General features: G+C 45.0%; 1 protein-coding gene across 3 annotated transcripts in view; it reads left to right on the forward strand.

Moving 5' to 3' along the window:
• Nucleotides 1-23243, forward strand: part of slc30a6 (solute carrier family 30 member 6) — a 155335-nt gene that overhangs the window by 67909 nt on the left and 64183 nt on the right. For all 3 annotated transcript variants that reach the window (XM_048536336.2, XM_048536337.2, XM_048536339.2), the window contains 2 exons: nt 6508-6543; nt 8835-8929. In XM_048536336.2, coding sequence (XP_048392293.1) covers nt 6508-6543; nt 8835-8929 — 131 coding nt within the window. The remainder of the gene's footprint in view (nt 1-6507; nt 6544-8834; nt 8930-23243) is intronic.

The raw sequence follows: 23243 nt of genomic DNA on the forward strand, positions 1-23243 counted from the left end.
AATGTTCCAACCTATGACACTCTGCAGCCAACTGTTTGTAGTGAAAGAGCAACTTGTTTATCAAAAATTATTTTTCTTTATTTCTTTCACTTCAAACAATTAAAGTCTAAGAGGTCTTTCCTGACCAAAACAGTAACCTACAGATCTGCACCCAGGTTGCTATTTATTCTGCTACATGTATTCTGTTGATAGACACTGGAAGTTTTCAAGGTCTGCTTAGAATAATTAACTTCAAATCTTTCTCTCCCTCACCTCCTCTGTCGTCTTCACCCATCCTCCTTATGGGAAATTTTTTTTTAATTGTTTTCCCCACCTTTTGATAGGATGCCAGATATTAAACTCACTATATTACATATCACTTGCATCAAACTCATTTTTGACACTGACAGATTATATAATTTGCCTGGACCATTACTTTTAAAATTTTTATCAAATGATATACTTGAGAAGTACGGTAAAGGAGAAGTATGAAAGGAGTTTGTTTACTGGTCCTTTCTGGAAGGCTAGGTTAAATTACTATCCTTAGATATCTTGTGACCTGTGCTTTTTTCCCTATCATTTAGAAATCTGTGTTGCAAAGGGGGAGGTCAAACTCTTCTGATAATTCAACCGAAACACAAACCCCCAATCTGTTACAGTTACAGTTCCCTTCTAATAATTAAACCTGAAATACCCTGAGAAGGTTGACTCGCTTTTAAGAGTGACTAAATGAAAGAAAATCCCTGATTTCACTTTATACATAACAAGTAACAATTATTTATTTAACCCTAACAGTGAACAAATTAACAGAATTACTAACAAACTGAACAATTCTCCCTTGACTACTAGCTACTCCCAAACTGAACTAAATTCTATTGGTAGTGATAATGGGAACTGCAGATGCTGGAGAATCCAAGATAATAAAATGTGAGGCTGGATGAACACAGCAGGCCCAGCAGCATCTCAGGAGGACAAAAGCTGACGTTTCGGGCCTAGACCCTTCATCAGAGAGGGGGATGGGGTGAGGGTTCTGGAATAAATAGGGAGAGAGGGGGAGGTGGACCGAAGATGGAGAGGAGAGTATAGGTGGGGAGGTAGGGAGGGGATAGGTCAGTCCAGGGAAGAACAGGTCAAGGAGGTGGGATGAGGTTAGTAGGTAGGAGATGGAGGTGCGGCTTGGGGTGGGAGGAAGGGATGGGTGAGAGGAAGAACAGGTTAGGGAGGCAGAGACAGGTTGGACTGGTTTTGGGATGCAGTAGGTGGAGGGGAAGAGCTGGGCTGGTTGTGTGGTGCAGTGGGGGGAGTGGATGAACTGGGCTGGTTTTGGGATGCAGTGGGTGAAGGGGAGATTTTGAAGCAGGTGAAGCCCACATTGATACCATTGGGCTGCAGGGTTCCCAAGTGGAATATGAGTTGCTGTTCCTGCAACCTTTGGGTGGCATCATTGTGGCAGTGCAGGAGGCCCATGATGGACATGTCATGTAAAGAATGGGAGGGGGAGTGGAAATGGTTTGTGACTGGGAGGTGCAGTTGTTTATTGCGAACCGAGTGGAGGTGTTCTACGAAGCGGTCCCCAAGCCTCTGCTTGGGTTGCCCAATGTAGAGGAAGCCACACCGGGTACAATGGATGCAGTATACCACATTGGCAGATGTGCAGGTGAACCTTGCTTAATGTGGAAAGTCATCTTGGGGCCTGGGATAGGGGTGAGGGAGGAGGTGTGGGGACAAGTGTAGCATTTCCTGCGGTTGCAGGGAAAGGTGACCATGGACCCCAGCTATGCCTGCCTCTTTGTAGGTTACGTGGAACAGTCCCTCTTCCGCACCTACACAGGCCCCAAACCCCACCTCTTCCTCCGTTACATTGATGACTGTATCGGCGCCGCCTCTTGCTCCCCAGAGGAGCTCGAACAGTTCATCCACTTCACCAACACCTCCCACCCCAACCTTCAGTTCACCTGGGCCATCTCCAGCACATCCCTCACCTTCCTGGACCTCTCAGTCTCCATCTCAGGCAACCAGCTTGTAACTGATGTCCGTTTCAAGCCCACCGACTCCCACAGCTACCTAGAATACACCTCCTCCCACCCACCCTCCTGCAAAAATCCCATCCCCTATTCCCAATTCCTCCGCCTCTGCCACATCTGCTCCCACGATGAGGTATTCCACTCCCGCACATCCCAGATGTCCAAGTTCTTCAAGGACCGCAACTTTCCCCCCACAGTGGTCAAGAACGCCCTTGACCGCGTCTCCCGCATTTCCCGCAACACATCCCTCACACCCCGCCCCCACCACAACCGCCCAAAGAGGATCCCCCTTGTTCTCACACACCATCCCATCATCCTCCGACACTTCCACCATCTACAATCCGACCCCACCACCCAAGACATTTTTCCATCCCCACCCCTGTCTGCTTTCCGGAGAGACCACTCTCTCCGTGACTCCCTTGTTCGCTCCACACTGCCCTGCAACCCCACCACACCCGGCACCTTTCCCTGCAACCGCAGGAAATGCTACACTTGTTCCCACACCACCTCCCTCACCCCTATCCCAGGCCCCAAGATGACTTTCCAAATTAAGCAGAGGTTCACCTGCACATCTGCCAATGTGGTATACTGCATCCACTGTACCCGGTGTGGCTTCCTCTACATTGGGGAAACCAAGCAGAGGCTTGGGTACCGCTTTGTAGAACACCTCCGCTCGGTTCGCAATAAATAACTGCACCTCCCAGTCGCAAACCATTTCCACTCCCCCTCCCATTCTTTAGATGACATGTCCATCGTGGACCTCCTGCAGTGCCACAATGATGCCACCAGAAGGTTGCAGGAACAGCAACTCATATTCCGCTTGGGAACCCTGCAGCCCAACGGTATCAATGTGGACTTCACCTGCTTCAAAATCTCCCCTTCCCCCACTGCATCCTAAAACCAGCCCAGCTCGTTCCCTCCACCCACTGCATTCCAAAACCAGTCCAACCTGTCTCTGCCTCCCTAACCCGTTCTTCCTCTCACCCATCCCTTCTTCCCACCCCAAGCCGCACCCCCATCTCCTACCTACTAACCTCATCCCACCTCCTTGACCTGTCCGTCTTCCCTGGACTGACCTATCCCCTCCCTACCTCCCCATCTATACTCTCCTCTCCACCTATCTTCTTTTCTTTCCATCTTCGGTCCGCCTCCCCCTCTCTCCCTATTTCTTCCAGTTCCCTCTCCCCATCCCCCTCTCTGATGAAGGGTCTAGGCCCGAAACGTCAGCTTTTGTGCTCCTGAGATGCTGCTGGGCCTGCTGTGTTTGTCCAGCCTCACATTTTATTATCTTAAATTCTATTGGTATGCTGTTCCAATAAGCGTAAGTCCCACTTATATGAACCCAAGTAATAAGAAAATAAGTTAAAACTTAGTCTCTCAAAGTCTACACTCCTTTCTTCTGGTGTTCTCAAGTCATAAACACCTTTCTTCTGCTGATCCAGCTGTCAGGGGTATTTTCTCTGAAGCCTTATGTGTGGACTCTTAGCTAGAAGTACCGCAGTACTACTTATGGATAGATGGTGCTTTCTTAGAGAGCTTAGCGATTTTTTTTTTGAGAGCTCGATGCTTATTTCTCAGATGGCAATTCTCTCTCTCATATTTTCAAAAACCTTATATACCTGGGATGACATCAATTTTCTTGGTCTGAGGTAGTCAAAATCATTAGATTTAAATTCAGTTGGATTTCAATTGCTAAGTGCTTCGTGTAAATTAATTGACTGATTCCAGCAAGTTACCAAATCATGAAAGCCAGCTTAAGGTTTCCAATCTCACAGCCCATTGGTACGTTTCAATTTCAGAACTGGCTGTACATCTTCAGCGACACAGACACTTTTTCCCTGTATACATCTCTAAGCTTAGAAAAGCACTCAAAGGAATCATGCATTCTTCTCCCTAATCATTTCTTTTACAAACAAATTCTAACTTCCTGCTTTCCAATTCACAATTATGCTAAACAACTTTGTAACACCTAAAAGTGAAGATTAGAAGAATCCATTTTCATTTTGTGTTTTTTTCCTTCCTTCCCTCCCCTGAATAAATTGTGTTGTGTTGGGGTAGATTTTCATGGGCACAAACATCCATTGCCTCAATCGACTGACTGGTGTCTTATCGTGTACAACTGAACTCAGGAATACCAAAGTGTGGAGCTGGATGAACAGAGCAGGTCAAGCAGCATCCTAGGAGCACAAGAGCTGACGTTTCGGGTCTAGACGCTTCATCAGAAAAGGGGGATGGGGAGAGGATTCTGAAATAAATAGGGAGAGAGGGGGAGGCAGACCGAAGATGGTTAGAGGAGAGGAGAGTATGGGTGGGGAGGAGAGGTCAGTCTGGGGAGGACGGACAGGTCAAGGGGGAGGGATGAGGTTAGTATGTAGGAAATGGAGGTGCAGCTTGAGGTGGGAGGAGGGGATAGGTGAGAGGAAGAACAGGTTAGGCAGATGGGGATGAGCTGGGCTGGTTTTGGGTTGCACGGGGGGTGGGTGGGGGGGGGGGGGGGGTTGGGGGGGGAGATTTTGAAGCTGGTGAAATCCACATTGATACCACTGGGCTGCAGGGTTCCCAAGTGGAATGAGTTGCTCTTCCTGCAACCTACGGGTGGCATCAGTATGGCACTGCTGGAGACCCAGGATGGACATGGCGTCGAAGGAATGGGAGGGGGAGTTAAAATGGTTTGCGACTGGGAGTTGCAGTTGTTTATTGCGAACCGAGCGGAGGTGTTCTGCAAAGCGGTCCCCAAGCCTCCACTCGGTTTCCCCAATGTAGAGGGAGCCATAACGGGTACAGTGGATGCAGTATACCACAATGGCAGATGTGCAGGTGAACATCTGCTTGATGTGGAAAGTCATCTTGGGGCCTGGGATGGAGGTGAGGGAGGTGGTGTGGGGGCAAGTGTAGCACTTCCTGCAGTTGCAGGGGAAAGTGCCAGATGTGGTGGATTTGGATGGGAGTGTGGAGCGGACAAGGGAGTCGCGTGGTCTCTCCAGAAGGCAGACAAGGGTGGGGATGGAAAAATGTCTTTGGTGATGAGGTCGGATTGTAGATGGCGGAAGTGTCGGAGGATGATGCTTTGTATCCATAGGTTGGTGGGGTGGTATGTGAGGATTGGGGGGATTCTCTTTTGGCGGTTATTGTGGGGGCCGGGTGTGAGGGATGAGATGCGGGAAATGCTGGAGACACGGTTGAGGGTGTTCTCAACCACTGCGACGGGGGGAAGTTGCGGTCCTTGAAGAACGAGGGCATCTGGGATGTACAGGAGTGGAATGCCTCATCCTGCGAGCAGATGTGGCGGAGGCGAAGGAATTGGGAATAGGGGTTGGAATTTTTGCAGCAAGGTGGGTGTGAGGAGGTGTCTTCAGGTAGCTGTGGGAGTCGGTGGGCTTGAAATGGATATCGGTTTACCCATTACTTCTGAACTCTTACTTTTCCCTAACCATATATCAGACACACATTTCCTGCTTTGTAATCAGGTGTGGAAAAACCAACAGATTTCCCTTCCCCCCCCCCCCCCCCCCCCATCATCATTTCTCTGTTAATCACGAGGATACAGGTACCAAATCATTCTGTCTCACTGGGATCCAGTTCATGATACTAATCCATAACCTCCTCACTACACCAAATTGTTGTACAATAAAATTAAATTGAAGAATTTCTTGATTTTACTTGTAATTTGGGGTGACATTGATAAGTTCCTTTTAACTTTTAACTCCTTATCATTTCTCTAAAAAGGCTGTTCTTTGGAATTGACAGTCCCCTTTTGAGGTTAGGCATTGGTTTTATTTTTAGAAATAATAATTTCTGAATTATTATTTCAGAATAATGTAAAGGAGGCTATTCATTGTATCAGTTTCATGCTCCAGATGAAGGGCAGCCTGGTGGTTCAGTGGTTAGCACTGCTGCCTCACAGTGCCAGCGACCCGGGTTGCATTTCACCCTCTGGCAACTGTCTGTGTGGAGTTTGCACATTTTCCCCGTGTCTGCGTGGGTTTCCTCCAGTTGCTCTGGTTTTCCCCCACAGTCCAAAGATGTGCAGGCTTGGTGGATTGGCCATGCTAAATTTCTGTGTTCAGGAATGTGTAGATTAGGTGGGGGGATGTGTCTGGGTGGGATGCTGAGAGGGTTGGTGTGGACTTGTTGGGCTGACGGACCTGTTTCCACACTGTAGGGATTCTATGATGATATCATCTGTGATATTTCTGATGAAGGGTCTGGACCTAAAACATCAGCCTCCCTGCTCCTATGATGCTGCTTGGCCTGCTGTGTTCATCCAGCTCTACACCTTGTTATCTCGGATTGTCCAGCATCTGCAGTTCCTATTATCTCTGAATGATATGTCATTGGTGACCAATGGATTAACACTAATGTTGTATTTGCAAAAGTTCAGTTTGCAGCTTTAAGGTTTTAAAACCTATTTGATTTGATATATTATCCTTAATTTCTATATGACACTATGATTGCTTTTTCTTACCTTGGGCACATTTAATTATTTTGTTTTATTTTGAAACAGTGTGGAGCGATTTCTAGAACAGCCTGAAATTCATACGTAAGTTTTTTTTTTAAAACTTTGTTTTATATAGGTAAATATTTACTAGTATCTTGATAGAAAAACTAAATATTTTCAGTTTCTCTAAAATCTTTGTAATCTTAAAAGAGACCCTAAATATAAATTTAAACTCCTAGTTATTAATTGAAAGAATTACAACATGAAATTTCACATTTCAAACAAAAACTGCCACTGAACAAACATTAAAGCAAGTGCTACTAATTTAGCAATATACTTAATAAGTCCTGCAAAGATCACTTGTCATTCTATTTTTAATTTCACCCAAGAGGTATCTTAAAGTTTACTGGATTTTGAGGGTTCTTTCACTTCTCCTGGGTCCAAGCTAAGATGTGCCACAGCTATCGAATCAACATCAAACTTCCATCACAGTTCCTGCTGTTTGAGTTATTAAGGTTCTTAGGAACACTTCCACAAGCATTTGACTAGGAACCCCCTCTCCATTTTCTATTAAGCATCTTATGACATTGGAAACTCCATCTAAGTTAACTCTTTACTCCCTTCTTGCTTAGTGATCTATAGCTCTTGGCAAATTTCTCTCTTTGAGTCAAAGGTGCTTCCAGACTCCAACTCACGGTTTGTGTGAGAAAATTCATAGTCCAAAACAAGGGCCACCTGTCTGCAGTCTATCCCAATGGCAATGTGATAGTACACCTCAGATATCTCATATTGTGATTTAAGCTACATAAAAACCGAAACAACTGCGGTTGCTGTAAATCACTAACAAGAACAGAAATTGCTAGAAAAGCTTAGCAAGTCTGGCAGCATCTGTGAAGAGAAATTTGTTAATGCTTCAGGTCCGGTTCTGAGGAAGGGTCAGCGGACCTGAAACGTTAACTTTGATTTCTCTTCTCAGATGCTGCCAGACCTGCTGAGCTTTTCCAGCAATTTGTTTTTGTTAGTGATTTAAGCTAGTTAATGTTACCTTTGAAAAGGTAACATTACCTTGAAGAACATCCATTGACGGTTGCTTTTTAAAGTCTTCCCTCGATCTGGGAAAGTTCAAGAATAGCTTGCAAATCTAATGAAAACTAGGCATTTAGAATAGAATCCCTACAGTGTGGGAACAGGCCATTTGGCCCATCAGATCTGCACTGACCTTCCAAACAGCATCCCATCCAGAACTAGCCCCCTCCACCCTATTCAAGTAACCCCACATTTACAGTGACTAAGCCACCTCACCTGCTTATCCCTGGACACTATGGGCAATTTATTGTGGCCAATCCACCTAACCTGTGCATCTTTGGACTGTGGTAGGAAACCGGAGCACTAGGAGGAAGTCCATGTAGACTCGAACGTGCAAACTCCACACGGGCTGGAATTGCACACGAGTCCCTGGCTGTGAGACTGACCTGCCATGCAGGCCAGGTTATTTCTCCTCAGACTTATTGTCGGCAGTTATCCAGCTAAATCAGCCCACCTGCTGTTTTGAAGGGCCTCGCCTGTCTAATTCTCATCTTGTAATGCACATAGAAAGACGTTTGATGTGCAAGTCCCTTGGCAACTTGTGAATTTCAGAGTTAATTTAGTTACAATTGTGACAATTTAGTCAAGAATTTAACAACCCCAGAACTAACATTTATATTCCTATATAAGATATGAATGATGAAATTAGACATTATGACAACAAGTCAACTATTCACCAGTCAAATCTCACACACCAGCATTCTGTTGTAAGGAAAAGGACCAATATTTTTGATGCAGCCATGCCTTAATCCCAATGGAACTAGTGTAATTCTTTTTGATCCTGAACTTTACCCACAAAAGGCAACTTGAAGGTGAAGCACCTTTTGTTCATAATTCAGATCCTGTATGGAAAGATAATTTTTGGATATCATTCCCATCGACTGGGTCTTAGCCTCTAGCCAGGCCTATGGTTTCAAAGTTGTAGTCAGATTAGTCCACCTTCATGATCTCTATTTGCTTCAGAGACATTCAAGGATATTTAAGGGGTGTGGTGTCCCTGCAACAAAACATTAAACTTGCAAGCATGAATATATCAGAATGTATAACATTTCTTAAAAAAAATTGCCTACTTGCTCACCTGTTGCCAGACTGTTAATGGCAAAGTAGTCCTCAGCTTATCTGGAGTGTAAATTCCAAATTTTGTGCAGTGTACTGAACAAAGTATAATAAGTCTTAGATTGACAGTTGTATGTTTTGTGAATAGAGGAAGTAATAATTAACTATCAGAAATATCATTACAGATATACAACTAAAATGAAAATCCGCTTTCACAGTTTGCCGAGATAAAATAAAATTCTGTCCTGCAGGGGACGCCTCCTTGTTGGTACCTTTGTGGCCCTGTTCTTCAACTTGCTTACAATGCTGTCTTTGAAGAACAAAGCTTTGTCTTACGTCTCTGAAGGTGAGTTCCACTCCAACAGCTACAAGCTAGCTACAACATAATGGCAATTTTCCAATGACTAAGACATTGCTACCTACAGAATAAATATTAACATTTTCAATGTGCTGTCTGGAACATCAGTTATGTGCAACAGTCATTAAAAAGATGAATTTAAATTGGCCTTTTAAACAAAACTTGATAAAAATGAAATGGCTTCTTTGTGTTTGGAGCATGAGACACATGGTTCATGACTTGATATGTGCTAATTATAAAACAGTCTTTCAAATAATGTGCTTGAAAATGTTCTGCATGAACCTATTTAGGACTGTAATACAATTTCTTTAGTGTAAGATAAATTGAAGAGGGATTCTTCGCCAGGAACATCTACTTGTCAGGGTGTGATTTATTTATGTTATTGTTCATCCCATTTTCCATATTTGCTGTTCCTGACATGTTGAAATTGGGAAAGGTTCCTTGGCTTGAGCAGCAAAGGTATTGAAACAGTATTGCCATCTGTTTGCTCATTAATCTATACATCTGCTTTCAGCTGTTGATTTCTTAAGTTAATTCCTTGCAATTCCTGAGTCTGTTCCTTCAATACAAGCAATTGATTTTTAAAATGAAATCTTTCAAAGTCTTCAAGATGGTACAACAGCCTACTATGCAGCTTTATATTTGACAAAATATAGGTATACTTGAAAAAATGTTTTGTGCACATGAATGTCTCAAATTCTAATTAAAAATCAAATTTAATATTTTAAACATAAACAGTTACACAAATATTGCATTACACAGCACAGGTACAATTTTCCCCTCCCTAGAGGTGGCAGGAAATTGAAATATTTGGTTAAGTTGACCCTGGCGAAAGAATCATGCCCTTCTCACAACCTCAGCATTACACTTGAGTGAAAACGCCTATGGTCAACGTTCTTGACCCACCATCAGTTAAGGCACTTAATTATCAAGTAATGGAAAGATCAAGTCACTGAAAGGTCACAGCTTGCCAAATCCCTCATTCTTGATAGGAAAAGTATGAACAAGAAAGAAAGAACAGCAGATGCTGGAAATCCCAAAGAAAAACGGAATTTGCTGGAGAAACTTAGCAGGTCTGGCAGCATCTGTGGAGAGAGAAACTGAGTTAAGATTTGGGTCCAGTGACCCTCCTCAAGAACTGATTGTAGATAGGAAAAAGTGGTTTATATACAGAAAGTGGAGTTGAGATGAAAACAACCCGTGTGATGACAAGGCCTGGAGTGTGGGGTTGGGCAAAAGACATGGTATAAGGTGCTCAGGCCCTAAAATTGTTGAACACAGTATTGACTCCTGAAGGCTGTGGGGTCCCCTATCAGAAACTGAGACACTTCTTCTGGCTTTTGCTGAGCTTTGCTGGAGCACAGCAGCAGGCATGAGACAGAAATGTTGGCCAGGAGCACTAAGTTGAAATGGCAGGTGACCACAAGATCAGGGTTATTTTTGCAGATAGAGTGCAGATGTTTCACAGAGTGATCACCCAGTCTGTGTTTCGTCCCTCCAACGTGGAGAGACCACATTGTGAGCAGCAATGTTCCCATCTCCATCGATGCTGCCAGACCTGCTGAGTTTCTCTAGCAGTTTCTGCTTTCAAGGCTGAAACATGGCTCATTTCCCAAATGGAGAAACCAATGTGAGGCCAAACTAACCACAGACAGATTGGGGTGGGGTGGGAGTTGTATAAAGAGGGGTGTAGGAGTAAGGTGATGGCCTCTAAAAGCCACACTTCTGCCCTTAACTTCAAACCTCCTTCACCCAGAGACTCCACCCACCCCACAAGAAGAATCTAAAATTAGTCACTTTCTCACTGCTGGATTCCCCAAGGAATGGACTTTAACCAGTGGTCTTCAGATCGTGGAGCTGTCTGCCAATATTTTAAGAACACCAGTGTTAAGGCCTTCAATAGGCCATGAAATCCAGTCATCTGCTGGTTATCAATTCTTTTATAAGACTTTTTGTGGGATGGCATATTTGTTACCATCTCAAGTGTACACCCTGCCCCAATGAAATTACACAAAAGTCATTTTAAAATTCAAAGGATGTGCACTGCTTGTAGACTGGAATGGCAGCTTAATTTCCCAAAATTGCAACAACTGATCTACAATCAACCTGAGAACGATTTCTACCTAAATTTTTAAAATCTGCCTTTTGTAAGTTTATAAGCTTTTATGAATTGTTTTGATCCTTTCTACTACTATTATCAATTGCATGTGGAAACAAAATGTGGAGGTGCCGGTATTGGATTGGGGTGGACAAGGTCAAAAATCACTTGACACCAGGTTATAGTCCAGCAGATTTATTTGAAAACACTAGCTTTCTGAGCTCTGCTGATTCCTCAGTATAGTGTGGAAGAAGAGGTACACTGACATTTATAAGCAGAAAGGTAACAACCCTAAAAATTGTTTGCTGACAGTCTCGTGTTGAATCTTTAATCAGCTGGAAAAGAGACACAGGTCTCTATTGATTAAAATGCAAATTCCAGAATTTATTTTGAGTCATTGCCCTGAGGTAATTAAAGGTTTTATCACAACCTCATCACCTCAGTTGACCTCCCACCCACAGCCTCCAACCGCATTGTTCCCCAACCCCACATCGCCCGCTTCTATTTCCTACCCAAAATCCACAAACCCACCTGCCCTGGTCGACCCATTGTTTCCGCCTGCTCCTGCCCCACCGAACTCATCTCCACCTATCTGGACACCATTTTCTCCCCCTTGGTCCAGGAACTCCCTACCTACATCCCACCACCCACACCCTCCTCCTTCTCCAGAAATTCCAATTCCCCAGTGCCCAACACCTCACTTTTAATATGGACGTCCAGTCCCTATATACCTGCATTCCACATGCAGATGGCCTAAAGGCCCTCTGCTTCTTCCTGTCCCGCAGACCTGACCAGTCCCCCTCCACCGACACCTTCATCCGCCGAGCCGTCCTCGTCCTCGTCCTCTTTCAATTCCTCCGACTTCCTACGGACAGAGGGGGTGGCCACGGGTACCCGCATGGGCCCAAGCTATGCCTGCCTCTTTGTAGGTTACGTGCAACAGTCCCTCTTCCGCACCTACACTGGCCCGAAACCCCACCTTTTCCTCTGTTACATTGATGACTGTCTCGGCGCCGCATCGCTCCCAAGAGGACCTTGAACAGATCATTCACTTCACCACCACCTTCCACCCCAACCTTAAGTTCACCTGGACCATCTCCAACACATCCCTCACCTACCTGGACTTCTCTGTCCCCATCTCAGGCAACCACCTAGAAACTGATGTCTATTTCAAGCCCACCGACTCCCACAGCTACCTAGAATACACCACCTCCCACCCACCTTCCTGCAAAAATTCCATCCCCTATTCCCAATTCGTTTGTCTCCACTGCATCTGCTTCCAGGATGAGGCATTCCATTCCCGTACATCCCAGATGTCCTCGTGCTTCGAGGACCGCAACTTCCCCCCTGCTGCAGTGGTCGAGAACGCCCTCAACCGTGTCTCCTGCATTTCCCGCAACTCATTCCTCACACCCTGCCCCCGCAATAACCGCTAAAAGAGAATCCCCCTCGTCCTCATACCACCCCTGCAACCTCCAGATACAACGCATCATCCTCTGACACTTCCGCCATCTACAATCCGACGCCACCGCCAAAGTCATTTTTCCACCCCCACCCTTTGTCTGCCTTGCGGAGAGACCACGCGACTCCCTTGTCCGCTCCACATACCCATCCAAATCCACCACGTCCTGCACTTGCCCCTGTAACTGCAGGAAGTGCTACACTTGCCCCACACCACCTCCCTCGCCTCCATTCCAGGCCCCAAGCTGACTTTCCACATCAAGCAGATGTTCACCTGCACATCTGCTAATGTGGTATACTGCATCCACTGTACCTGTTGTGGCTCCCTCTACATTGGGGAAACAGAGTGGAGGCTTGGGGACCGCTTTGCAGAACACCTCCGCTCGGTTCGCAATAAACAACTGCACCTCCCAGTCGCAAACCATTTTAACTCCCCCTCCCATTCCTTAGACGACATGTCCATCCTGGGCCTCCTGCAGTGCCATAATGATGCCACCTGTGGGTACCAGGAACAGCAACTCACATTCTGCTTGGGAACCCTGCAGCCCAATGGTATCAATGTGGATTTCACCAGCTTCAAAATCTCCCCTCCCCCCGCTGCATCCCCAAAACCAGCCCAGCTCATCCCCATCTGCCTAACCTGTTCTTCCTCTCTCATATCCCCTCCTCCCACCTCAAGCCACACCTCCACTTCCTACCTACAAACCTCATCCCGCCCCCGTGACCTGTCCGTCCTCCCCGGACTGACCTATCCCTTCCCCACCTAAACTCTCCTCTCCACCTATCTTCTCCCCTATCCATCTTCAGTATACCTTCCCCTCTTTCTCTGTTTATTTCAGAATTCTCTCCCCATCCCCCTTTTCTGATGAATGGTCTAGGCCCAAAATGTCAGCTTTTGTGCTCCTAAAATGCTGCTTGGCCTGCTGTGTTTATCCAGTTCCATGCTTTGTTATCTCGGATTCTCCAGCATCTGCATACCCTTTATCTCTTTTATCAGTGTATATTAGAGTTGACTTCTCAGGTCAGACAGTGCATTTTAGATGTGAGGCTTTGTTTTGAATCTGTCAGTGTTTTAACCTGGAGTCAGCCTGGTTTTATGTTTTTGAACCAACAGAATGTTTCTGCAAATACACAATCATCTTGGATGAAATCGTTCATACATTAGATTGAGAGTGCATGTGCGTGCTTGTGAGAGTGCCTTTTTCTGTGGGTTTTGTCGTGCTACAGGTGACTCCACTCTCGCTCACGGACTCTCGCTCACGGACTCTCGCTCACGGACTCTCGCTCACGGACTCTCGCTCACGGACTCTCGCTCACGGACTCTCGCTCACGGACTCTCGCTCACGGACACACTCTGTCACACACACACACATGCACAGACACCCCTCTCGCATTCTGTCTTGCGCACACACATGTAAATCTATGGAGTGAATTATTTCATCCAAGATGCTTGTGTTATTTGCAGATACATTCTATTTGGTTCAAAAAATAAAACCAGCAGGACTCCAGGTTAAAACACAGATTCTAAACAAAGCCTCACACCTAAAATGCATTGTCCGACGTGAGATGCCACCTATTGTATACATTAATAAAACCTTTAATTATCTCAGGGCAATGACTCAGGAAGTTCTGGTATTTGCCTAACCTTTCTAACTGATTCAACATTCAACAGGAGGTGGTCAGTGAGCCGTTTTTATGGTTGTTACCTTTCTGCTTATAAATTCTGTGTCAGTATACCTCATCTTCCACACTACATCTCAGGAAGGAGCAGAGCACAGAAAGCTAGTGTTTTCAGATAAACGAGGTGAACAATAACTTGGTGTTGTGAGATTTTTGGCCATGTGGAAACAAGAAGTCAGAAGTTCATACCTATCATATTTAGAAAGGCCACATGGATGTTATTTTCCCATTTTGCTGAGTGTGAGATCTCTGCCACACTGCTGTTGGAAGAGGCAGGTGCAAATCTGTTGTGAAAATCATTACCCAGTTACACTGGCATGCTTCCTGACAAATGATATTGATAACAAGTTCACTGAGGGAACTGAAGAAAAAAAAAAGTTGTGTGGACATGCAAGATAAAATAAATCTAAAAAGTAATCAGGATATTCATTGCTTTGAATTATATCAGTCGATTATTTTTCACTGAAGACTGCAGTTTTACAGGTAAGAAGTCCTACTTTGCTGTAAAATTCTATAATATTCTCAGTTATATGTACTGTAAACCACTAAGGTTCAACACAATTTTAATTTCAGCATTTCTGGCAAAAGTCACATTTTTCAAAGCATTTTGTCTTGCACTTAGCAAGTCATTTGACAAGCCGACACATTTCAGAGAACAACATTTATACTGCATGAGTGCTGATTGGTTGACAAGTGGACTCTGATTGGCAGAGGCATTGCCATGAAGAATGCGTCCATCAATGATTGACTGCTATGTTCCCTCTAATTTTTCCAACTGCTGCAGGAACCTTTGAGCTCTGTGCATGCTGTTGCTGGAGAAACCAGAATTGAATGCATCCACATTAATCAGCTGGTACAGTCCTTCAGAGCTGTACATCTTCGCAGGACCATAGATTGACCATTCAAACCAGGCTTTCATTAAATTTTAAACCAGCTGGATTAGCTGTGATTGGTCAAGACATGGCCCTGAGAAATTAACCAGCAGGTGGTTGTCACCTATTGTTCTATTGAAACAGATGCTGTGAATATATGTTTCTGTTTGCGAAGAATATGACTCTCTGTTCATACATATAGCTTCCACTGCACGTGTGCCACATTGTGAGCCCAGCTGATAATCCAGAATTGATTATCAGTGTAATTCTTTTCACATTTCAGGTTATCCACCAAATATTATCCAATTGCAGAATCACATCTAATGTTGGACACTGTTGCACATTTTGACAGTTCAGGCTGATTGGGTACCAACAGCACCTTGCTTGTTGCAAACAGGATATGATGTTTGATAGAGATAATGGGAACTGCAGATGCTGGAGATTCCAAGATAATAAAATGTGAGGCTGGATGAACACAGCAGGCCAAGCAGCATCTCAGGAGCACAAATGCTCTGATGAAGGGTCTAGGCCCGAAACGTCAGCTTTTGTGCTCCTGAGATGCTGCTTGGCCTGCTGTGTTCATCCAGCCTCACATTTTATTATTATGATGTTTGATACAATATTTGAGTCTTTGGGGCTGGCAGCCTACACACCTGTCATCATACCAACATTGTAATTTGTTTGCACATTTCTCATTTTTGTGATTTTTGGCTTGACAGTAGCATCCTGTTAATGGTACATAGCACCCAGGTTTCCTTGCATGTCATAATGGTCTGCGTTCTACACTCAAATTCACATTTGAAATAGAAGAGTCAAGTGAGCTCCCTTTCCTCAATATCCTTGGAGAAAAATTGGCTAGCAGATTCTCTTCTATTGTCTATCACAGACCTTTGTTCACTGGTTAGTTTGCATGTTGAAATTCCTGTAGTCCACACACTATGCAGTTGGCCTTGTCAGTAAACTCATAAATTGGGCCCAAGCCATTTGTTCATTGTGAAAATATGATGCTGGAATAGGGTGCATCAGAGCTATCCTGGGGGACAATAGTGACCCTGATCGGATCATCTTCCAAAGTATATCATACAAACTCATAGAAGGTCCTAAAGTAGTCACTCTTGATCCTGAAAAGTACACTGTCTACGTTGTATTATCCTGGAAGAGTAAGGTATCTCAAAAGCGTGAGCAGCATTACACAGCTAGCTGTTTCACACTGCTCTCGTGCTCTGTCAACCAAGTATGTTCACCACTAATAGGACACTGCTGTCAAGCCAGAAGGATGCTGTGCCTTTCACACAAATGAATAATGTGATTTGTGAATGCCAGAGTCACCGTGATGCCAGGTAGAGATCAAACAACATGTCCCTTCAGCTGTTTGCAACAAACAAGATGCTGAATGTACCTAATCAACTTGTGTCTGCAAAACGCGTAATACAGTGTTTAATGTTAGATGTGACTCTGCAATTAGATGACATTTGTTGGGTAACCTGAACGTATGAAGATTTACACTGACAACTAGTTCAGGATTGTCAGTTGGATTCGCAGTGTGGTGCATGTTATTGAAGTGGGTACTAATTGTATTAGTGCACAAGAGTCCTGTTCTTTGTTGACAAATACTTCAAAACACATGCGAAAGCTGCCTGGTGCCCATTCACTCCTCAAGGTACATCTGAATTTTGTTGGCCTTGCATGTGGAGAGTTGGTTAGCTTGGTTAATTTTTTTTAGTGAATACAAATCCTGTTTGTGATTTTGCTGCCACCTGAAGACAGACTGATTCGATCTCTCCTGTGATTAGGTGGGCCCAGCTGTTACAGACTGCATTAATTATATGACTCCTACCAAACCAGGTCACATGCGAGTGGATTTGTACAGTTCCTTCTTGCCTCAACGTCTTTACTAAATATGGCATCACTTAAGTATAACCTTTAGTTGTTAACAGTTTACATTCACCATTTGGGCATTCTTGATCTTGCTAGACAGCATCTTGGGACTAATTAGATCAAGTTGGAGAAAAATTAGGAAAATACTCATTAGCCTTTGGTTAAACTCTCTGAACACGTTCAATAAACATGCTAAGATTTAGTTACTTTTCTAAGTTATTTCAAAACTTAATGGTCTTAATTTTAATATTTGTAGTAATTTTCAAAATCTGTTGATATGATTTGGGTGGCACAAGGGTCAGTAGAGGGTAATAGTCAGTTCACAGCTGCAGAGATGCTGCTGGATTAACAACAAATGAAAATATTGCCATCTTCAGTTTGTCCTGTTGGAAGATACCTTTTTTAAACAATTCTTCCGTATTTAAACATCAAAATGACAGCTACCATGAGAGCAATTACAGGGTTTTTTAAACAGAGTTTTTCAAGGGTGTAAGCAAGTCACAACAGTAATTTGAAATCAAAGTCAGTTTGCCATAAACTATTAAGCATGCTCCAATAACTGTGCCTTTCAGTTAATCACTTTGGATGAAGAAATTTTTTGCTTCATGTTAGGCCATCAGATTTACAATACAGAATGTAATATCCTCATAACAGAGCATTTTGAAAGTACTCAGCAGGTCCGACAGTATCTGGAGAAAGAAAGAGTTGGTGTTTTTATTTCAGGTTTTCAGCAACCTCAGTATTTTGCTTTTGTTCTGACATTCTGATACTAAATTTAATGTGCAGCTTTTGAGTTATTTCACAAAACCACAAGTGTTATGAAGCAGAAAGAAGCCATTTGGCCCATTGTGCTGACATCAGTACCTATTTCAAATAGCAGTTGATAAGAGTTCAGGAGTGGCATGTTCCTGTGAGATTGCAGGATAGGTGTAGCAAGCTATGTGAACCTTAAATGATTAGGATTGTTATGACTTTCTTCAAAAAGGAGGCAGCATTTATGAGGTCTAGGAGGATGGGAACAGACAGAGCCCTTGAAGTATGTAAGGAAAGAACTTAAAGAAATGGAAGGGCCAAAAGGGGTCATGAAAAATCATTAGCAAACAAGGTGAAGGAGAATTTCAAGGCTTTTTAAATATATTTTGAAAGCAACAGGATAGCCAGGGAAAGGGTTGGCCCATTTGAGGACAAAGGAGGGAATGTGTTTATGGAGCTAGAAAAAGTAAGTGAAGTTTTAAATGAATACTTTGTATCAGTTTTCACCAAAAAGAAGGAATTGGTGGAGGATAATCTCAGGGAAGGGAATGTTGAATTTCGAAGCCAAGTTTTTACTAAAAAGGAAGATATGTTGTATATATTAAGGTAGATAAGTCCCCAGGTCCTGATGGGATCCTGAAGGGAGGCAAGAGAACACATTGCCGGAGCATTGACAGACATCTTTGTATCCTCTTTGGCCACAGGTAAGATCCCAGAGGACTAGAGAATAGCTAATATCCCTTTATTTAATAAGGGTAACGAATAATCTTGAAAACAACAGGCTTGTCAGCCTCACGTCAGTGATACAGAAATTATAGGAAAAGATCCTTGGGGACAAGATCTATAAGCATTTAGAAGCAATGGGCTAATGAGCGATAAACAGTGTGGTTTTGTGCAGGAGAGGATATGCCTCACTAACTTGATAGAGTCTTTTTGAGGAGTGATGAAGGTGATTGAGGGAAGAGATGTTGTCTACATGGACTTTGCCCTTCGACAGATCCCTCATGGCAGACTGGTACTAAAGGTAGAATTACATTTATCAGGAATGAGCTGGCAAGATGTATACATAAACTGGCTTAGCCAAAGGAAACAGTAGAAGAAGAAGGATGCTTTTTTGAAGAGAGTGCTATGACTAGTAGTGTTCTTCAGGGATCAGTGCTGGGACCTATGCTGTTTGTGATCAACAGAAATGATTTGAGCAAGATGTAGCTGGTCTATTTAATAATTTTGCAGGCAATACAAAGATTGGTAGAGTTGTGGAGAGGAGGATTGGCAGAGGATGCAGAAGGATATAGATCAGTTGGAGGCATGGGCAGAAAAATAGCAGGTAGAATTTCATCTGGACAAATGTACAGTGATGCGTTTTGGAAAGTTAAGTACGGGTGGAAATTATACAGTGAATGGCAGAACCCTTAGGAGTATTGAAATGCAGAGAGATCTGGGTGTGCAGGTCCACAGATCACTGAAGGCTGGTAGCAAAGGTAGATAAGGTAGTAAAAGAGGCCTATGACATGCTTGCCTTCATTGGAAAGGATTTGAGTATAAGCATAGGCAAGTTATCCTGCAGCTTTATTGGGATATTGCATACAGTTCTGATCACCACATTGCATGAAGCATGTGGTTGCTTTGGAGAGGGTACAGAAAAGTTCTACCAGGATGGTGCCTTGTATGGGGGATTCCAGCTGGAAAGAAAGGTTGCATAGACTGGAGATAACAAGGTGGAGAGCTGAATGAACACAGCAGGCCAAGCAGCATCAGAGGAGCAGGAAAGCTGATGTTTCGGGCTTAGATCTGAAGAAGGGTCTAGGCCCGAAATGTCAGCTTTCCTGGCCCCCATGAAGTTGCTTGGCCTGCTGTGTTCTTCCAGCTCTGCACCTTATAAGCTCAGATTCTCCAGCATCTGCAGTTCCTACGATCTCTTGCATAGACTGGATTTGTTTTCAGTGGCACACAGGAGGTTGAGGAACAAGCTGGTAGAAGTTTACAAGATTGTGAATGGTATGGAGGGTGGAAAGCATGACGCTTTCACTCAGGGTGGATGTGTCAGTTATTAGGGTACACAGGTTCAAGGTGCAAGGGGAACAAATTTAAGAGATGTGCAATGCATGCTTTTCACATAGTCATGAGTGCCTGGAATGCGCTGCCAGAGGAGGTGGTGGAAGCAGACATAATAGCAGCATTCAAGAAGCACCTGAATGAATACATGAACAGGAAGGGAATGGAGGGATAGGGATCCTGTAAGTGAAGACATTTTACCCTTCCATATTAAAACTGTGTTGCTGCAGGCTTGGTGGGCCGAAGGGCCTGTTGCTGTGCTGTATTATTCTTGAGAGATAGTAGGAACTGCCGATGCTGCAGAATCTGAGATAACAAGGTGCAGAGCTGGATGAATACAGCAGGCCAAGCAGGAAAAATGACATCCCAGGTGTCCTCTTTTTTCAAGGACTGCAACTTCCCCTCCACAGTGGTCGAAAAATGCCCTTGACCGTGTGTCTCTCATTTCCTGCAACTCATCCCTCACACCCCTACCCGCAATAACCAAAACAGAATCTCCCTCGAGCTCACGTACCACCCCACCAACCTCTAAATCCAATGCATCATCCTCGGATGCTTTCACTATCTGCAATCTGACCCCACTACCAAAGACACTTTTCTCTCCCCACCCTTATCTGCTTTCCGAAGGGATCACACTCTCCATGACTCCCTTGTCCACTCCTTACTCCCCACCAGCCTCAGCACTTTTCCCTGCAACTGCAACAAGTGCTACACCTGCCCCCGACACCTCTCCCCTCACGTCCATCCCAGGCCCTAAGAAGACCTTCCACATCAAACAGATGTTCACCTGCACATCTGTTAATGTGATATACTGTATCCGCTGTTCCCATTGTGGCCTCTTCTACATCGGGGAACACAAGTGGAGGCTTGGGGACCGCTTTGTGGAACGCCTACACTCAAGTTCGCAACAAACAACTACACCTCCCAACTGCGAACCATTTCAACACTTCCCACCATCCCTGCCCCCCAACTCCTTGGACGACATGTCCATCCTGGGCCTCCTGCATTGCCACAATAATGCCACCCGAAGGCTGCAAGAACAGCATCTCATATTTTGCTTGGGAACCATGCAGCCCAAGGATATCAATGTGGACTTCACAAGCTTCAAAATCTCCCCTCCCCTGACCGCAACCCAAATCCAGCCCAGCTCATCCCCACCTCCCAGTCCATTCCTCCCACCTCAAGCCCACCCCCATCTCCTACCCACTAACCTCATCCTGCCTCCTTGACTGTCCATCCTCCCTGGACTGACGTATCCCCTCCCTGACTCCCCACCTTCATTCACCTTTACTGGTTCCAACCCCGCCTCTCTGACCTGACTGTCTCCTCTCCACCTATCTTCTCCTTTATCCCTCTTCTATCTGCCTCCCCCTATTTATTTCAGAATCCCCTTCCTCTCCCCCATTTCTGAAGAAGGGTCTCGACTTTGAACATCAGCTTTCCTGCTCCTCTGCTGCTTGGCCTGCTGTGTTCATCCAGCTCTACACCTTATTACCTCTGTATTATTCTTTGTTCTTTTTCCCCATAACCATGCATCTTATTTCTATTCAAATTGACCAATGTTGTCTTGAATGTCTCAATGGTTTTGCCAATTTTCTCTTGGATGGTCACTTATGAAGCTAAGGAGGAAGCATCCTCCAGTGCTTCACCCAGATGAATACTCTTCAGATTTTACCTGAGGACGCTCAGGATGTTAGTGTTTGCAAACTATAAATGTATTTATTTGAAAACACATTATTTGGAAATCTGCACCAACACTGCACATTGCCTACATTACCTTCAGTTTGCCACTTGAGCACCCATTCTACCAACCTTTGAATGCCCTTTCAAAGTTCTACAGTAACCTTATCATAGTAACAAAGTTTGTATTGTCTGCAACTCTTGAAATTATACCCTGTACTGCAGGTTGCAGGTTATCAAAATACATATCAGGGATAATACCGATTCCTGGGGACTGCCACACTACAAATCTTCCTCCTATCTGAAAACAACTGTCTGTTATGTAAAGCGGGTGGCCATGGGTACCTGCATGGGCCCAAGCTATGCCTGCCTCTTTGTAGGTTACGTGGAACAATCCCTCTTCCGTACCTACACTGGCCCTAAACCCCACCTCTTCCTCTGTTACATTGATTGTATAGGCACCGTCTCATGCTCCCAAGAGGAGCTTGAACAGTTCAGGCACTTCACCAGCACCTTCCACCCCAACCGCAAGTTCACCTGGACCATCTCCAACACTTCCCTCACCTTCCTGGACCTCTGTGCCTGCATCTCAGGCAACCACCTAGAAACCGATATCCATTTCAAGCCCACCAACTCCCACAGCTACCTAGAATACACCTTCCTGCAAAAATTCCATCCCCTATTCCCAATTCCTTCTCCACTGCATCTTGCTCCCAAGATGAGGCATTCCACTCCCGTACATCCCAGATGTCCCTGCAATAACCGCCAAAAGAGAATCCCTCTCGTCCTTACATACCACCCCACCAACCTCCAGAGCCAATGCATCATCCTTCGACACTTCCGACATCTACAATCCGACCCCACCACCAAAGACATTTTTCCATTCCCACTCTTGTCTGCTTTCCAGAGGGACCACTGTCTCCGTGACTCCCTTGTCCGCCACTCTCACCCCCTCCAACCCCCACCATACCCGGCCCTTTCCCCTGCAACTGCAGGAAGTGCTACACCTCCAACCCCCCTACCCCACCCCCACCCCCACCCCAGGCCCCAAGAAGACTTGCCACATCAAGTAGATGTTCACCTGCACATCTGTCCATGTGGTATACTGCATCCGCTGACCCCATTGTGGCCTCCTCTACATCGGGGAAACCAAGCGGAGGCTTGGGGACCGCTTTGCAGAACACCTCCGCTCGGTTTGCAATAAGCAACTGCACCTCCCAGTTGCGAACCATTTCAACTCCCCCTCCCATTCCTCAGACAACATCTCCATCCTGGGCCTCCTGCAGTGCCACAACGACGCCATCCGAAGGTTGCAGGAACAGCAACTCGTTCTGCTTTGATACCACTGGGCTGCAGGGTTCCTATGTGGATTTCACAAGCTTCAAAATCTCCCCTCCCCCCACTGCATCCCAAAACCAGCCCAGCTCGTCCCCACCACCCTAACCTGTTTTTTCCTCTCGCCTATCCCCTCCTCCCACCCCAAGCTGCACCTCCATTTCCTACCTACTAACCTCACCCTGCCCCCTTGACCTGTCCATCCTCCCCGGACTGACCTATCCCCTCCCTACCTCCCCACCTACACTCACCTCTACAGGCTCTGTCCGCACCCCTTTAAGTTGTCTGTCTCCTCTCCACTTATCTTCTCCTCTATCCATCTTCGATCCGCCTTCCCCTGTCTCCCTATTCAGAACTCTCTCCCCCTTCCCCTTTTCTGATGAAGGGTCTAGGCCCAACATATCAGCTTTTGTGCCCCTAAGATGCTGCTTGGCCTGCTGTGTTCATCCAGCTCCACACTTTGTTATCTCTAACATTTTCAACTGTTTGA

The sequence above is a fragment of the Stegostoma tigrinum genome, chromosome 9 (assembly GCF_030684315.1).
Source record: "Stegostoma tigrinum isolate sSteTig4 chromosome 9, sSteTig4.hap1, whole genome shotgun sequence".
In the NCBI taxonomy this organism is placed as follows: Eukaryota; Metazoa; Chordata; class Chondrichthyes; order Orectolobiformes; family Stegostomatidae; genus Stegostoma; species Stegostoma tigrinum.